This window comes from Etheostoma spectabile, chromosome 5 (genome assembly GCF_008692095.1).
Source record: "Etheostoma spectabile isolate EspeVRDwgs_2016 chromosome 5, UIUC_Espe_1.0, whole genome shotgun sequence".
NCBI classification, from domain to species: Eukaryota; Metazoa; Chordata; class Actinopteri; order Perciformes; family Percidae; genus Etheostoma; species Etheostoma spectabile.
In genome coordinates this window covers 21,301,315-21,305,099 of record NC_045737.1, presented here as the reverse complement: position 1 = coordinate 21,305,099, position 3,785 = coordinate 21,301,315, and the positions used below count along the sequence as shown (strand labels likewise).

The 3,785-nt window shown below is 45.8% G+C and overlaps 1 protein-coding gene across 3 annotated transcripts in view; it reads left to right on the top strand.

The window, feature by feature from the left end:
• Positions 1–463: 463 nt before the first annotated feature.
• adra2b (adrenoceptor alpha 2B) overlaps positions 464–3,785 on the top strand; it is a 5,699-nt gene continuing 2,377 nt past the window's right edge. The window contains exons 1-3 of one of the 3 annotated variants that reach the window (XM_032516851.1): positions 464–726; positions 1,193–1,294; positions 1,438–3,785. The exon at positions 1,438–3,785 is cut by the window's right edge and continues 2,377 nt beyond it. In XM_032516851.1, the coding sequence (XP_032372742.1) occupies positions 1,489–3,072 (1,584 nt within the window). In that variant the 5' untranslated portion in view covers positions 464–726; positions 1,193–1,294; positions 1,438–1,488 and the 3' untranslated portion in view covers positions 3,073–3,785. Of the gene's footprint in view, positions 1,295–1,437 lie in introns of all 3 variants that reach the window. The other 2 variants (XM_032516850.1, XM_032516849.1) reach the window with 2 other exon arrangements.

Sequence of the window (3,785 nt, the reverse complement as noted above, 5' to 3'; positions counted from 1 at the left end):
AACTTTAGCATGGGTGTAAACTTATGCAAGCCCCTGTATAACTGCGTTGGTTGAGTCAACAACTGGTTCCCAAAGTGATGCCAGGGGAACCACAGGGGTCCCTGACAAAAAGGATAATAATTTCTAATTTATTTTCACTATAATTCCATCCATGAGTAATACAATGACATCATGTATGACTAAATTGGTCTTGGGTTTCACACACGTTCTGTAATGAAACATCTTAAAAGAAAAATCCTATCAGATGGGAGACCCTGGGACAAGATATTATGGAATGGCTGTCCGTGGTCTAATTTGGGTCCGTTTAGAGGTCCTAAATGTTAAATAAGTTTGGGAACCACTGAGCTATGTATATTGTGTGAAAGAGGGAGGGAGGGGGATACAGGGAGAGAGAAAATAAGGAACTTATGACGCCCACAGCTCCACAATGACATCACCGGGTCTAAAAAGAAGAGGGAGATGGGAGGCACCTCATTAGATTTCCGTCGTAAGGTCCCGTTCAGAAGTAAAGATGCTGCTGCGCCTCTGTGAGGAAGCCTGTGATGTGTGCCAGCGGAACAGCTGTATCTTCGCATCCCGGTGAACTTCTGAAGAGACAGAAGCACCAAGGACCGAGAAACAGCTCCTGAGACTCACAGACTGAAGCTGCTCTCCAGGGACCCTACCGAAGGATCAACGCGTTTTGACTTCATATGTTTCTTCATGCGCAAAACTGGAGAGCTTGAGGTTAACTTTGAGCGTTCTGTTGTTCGATTGGAAACGCTGCCATCAGGCAGGCTAGCTTCTCATTAGTGAATCACTGTCAATTTTGCAGAGTAACTTTATTTCACTTTATCTAAACAAGTTAGTGTTCGCTGTTCAGACGAGACTGTCAGTCTCCTAACGAGGACGCACGGAGATCTCAGAGGAGTCGAGATTATTTACTCTCATTCGATCTCGTTCATTCAATGTCGCTTCGCTGTAAATTACCCTAAATTACATTATTATAAATGTAATCTTCATATCGTTAAGACAGTAATTAACCCACTAAGAAAAAAAGAACCAAACTTCGTGCGTAAAAGAAGTTTTAGTTTTTAAGGCAGAGCAATCAGCGTTTGCGTTTGTTTTTTTTGGGTGGGAATCTGTTTTACAAAGTGGCAAATTTTTTTAAAATTGAAAACAGTGATCTGTGTCTTACTGCCGCATTGCCCAGCACTGTTTTGTATGCTTAAAATGGACTTGGAAGAGATCCCGTGGAGGATGCAAGGGAGCACTCGTTTGGAAACAACACAAGGACACAACTAGAGCAACTGAGGTAAATAAACAAATTATAATGTATTATGATCAAATATATAATTTCAATTGTAAACACCGTATTATTTTGCACAGCCAATGTATGATAACCTTATGACACAATCATTAAAACAGTTAATGGTTTTGGAATTACATTTTATCCAGTGACCAAACATATGTTTTGTCAAAAAAGACTCCCGGAAAGCTAACCCCAGCATGGCCTCGGTTCTGGACAACGGCTGCTCCGTGGAGCTGAGCGGCTGGAACAGCAGTGTGAGCAGCGCCGGAGCCTCCGTGCCCTGCAACCAGAGCATCCTGAAGCTCGCCCCTTACTCCCCTGAAGCCACGGCGGCCTTCGCCACCGCTATAACCTTGATGGTCCTCTTTACCATCGTGGGGAACATTATGGTCATCATCGCTGTCCTGACCAGCCGGTCTCTCCGAGGACCACAGAATCTGTTTTTAGTGTCACTGGCTGCTGCAGACATTTTAGTGGCCACGCTCATCATCCCCTTTTCTCTGGCCAATGAACTGCTCGGCTACTGGTATTTCAAATCTCTGTGGTGTGAGATTTACCTGGCGCTGGATGTGCTGTTTTGCACCTCCTCCATTGTGCACCTGTGCGCCATCTCACTGGACCGCTTCCTGTCAATTTCCAGGGTTACTTACGGGCGTCAGCGGACTCCCAAACGCATCAAAGCCGCTATTGTGGTGGTGTGGCTCATCTCTGCCGTCATCTCTTTCCCTCCCCTGCTCTCACTGAACAAAAGTGAAGGAGGGGATGAGGGGAGTGAGAGGGGACCTCAGTGCAGGCTGAATGATGAACGCTGGTACATCCTTTACTCCACCATCGGCTCCTTCTTTGCTCCATGCCTCATCATGATTCTGGTCAACATAAGAATCTACCAAATTGCCAAACAGAGAACACGCTGTCCACCAGGAGAGCCCAGGAAAGATGGGATCGGCTCTGCCACACCAAGTCAGCCTCCACGACATGTACAAGCCAACGGGAAGGATGATGAAGAAAGCACACCCCCTTCATCAAACAAAACATCCAATGTCAGACCCCCAACCCTCGCCATCACCCCTTCTCCTTCCCCAGGAGAGACTCAGACATCCCAGAATCCCACCTCCAATAATCATCTGCAACCTCCGTCCCCTTCTCTAGCCATCACCCCTGTCACAACTTCCCTAGATACTTCTCCTTATGGCCCCACAACTCCTTCCTCTGTGTCTCAGTCTGCCCCTGCCAAGACTAAAGAGAAGGGGAAGAAGGGCAAGCGGCAGGGAGGGAAAAAGGCTGACAATAACAATGGTGACAGCTCAAGCACAGACAGCGATATGGAGCACAGCCATGGAGGAGGCCGAGGCAGCACCAGCATGCCAGGATCACCTGCAGGAGGGGGGGTCCACTCCCCAGCCTCAGTCAAGCGTTACCGGGATATGATAGCCACTTCAAAGGGGGCTCGGCTGGTACCAGGGAGGAGGTCAAAAACAGAGAACAACCCTGGAGCAGCGAGGCGTAAAGCAATGGTTAACAGAGAGAAGCGTTTCACATTTGTTCTGGCGGTGGTAATCGGTGTCTTTGTGGTGTGCTGGTTCCCGTTCTTCTTCTCCTACTCTCTGCAAGCAGTGTGCCCGGAGACATGTGCCATCCCTGGTCCACTCTTTACGTTTTTCTTTTGGATCGGTTATTGCAACTCCTCACTCAACCCAGTCATCTACACCATTTTCAACAAAGACTTCCGAAAGGCCTTCAAAAAGATAGTGAGCAGTAGCACCAAGGGTACTTTCTTTTAGCATATATATCCCCTGTATAGGACATGGATTAAAAAACCATATTAGAATCAATCATTTCCATTTCCGAACACTCAAAGGGCTGTCTAAAAAAAAATGTTGAACTGAGAGACACTCCTTCACAGCTACAGTGTGCCAAACAGGCAACTTGGACTGTGGAATCGCAGCTTTTCAGCAGATACACACATACATTCAGGGTGTGGGATAAAAACAGGACATGGAATAGAGTCAGCACTCAATACTTGACTGCTTTACACTTCAGTATTGCTGATACAATTTTGATTACATTTTTTTATCTCCAGATCACGTTAAATTATGGATAATGCTGGGGCACAGGGGGTGCAGAATGAATGAAGAAATGTAGGCTATACACTCTTTATAAACCTGACAGAGGGAAGCAGGAGAACAGTTGAGAATGAACTCCTAAGTAAGAATACAGACAGTTTAATGTAAAATGTGTAATATTTTGTAGTTATTAAATTAGATAGGATTAATGGGGAAAGAAAACAAGTATTAATAAGAAAAGTGACCTTAGGTTTCTGTGAGCCTATGGCCATTTATTTATCGATACAGAGCACAAGGAGCACACAAGCTTAGTGGTGATGTCTTACATCTGCAGTCCTAATTACCCAGCTGCAGGGCAAACATGTGTTCCCAGATTTTTATCTAAAACCTGCAGCAGCAGCAGCAACAGCAACAGCAACAACAACAACAAC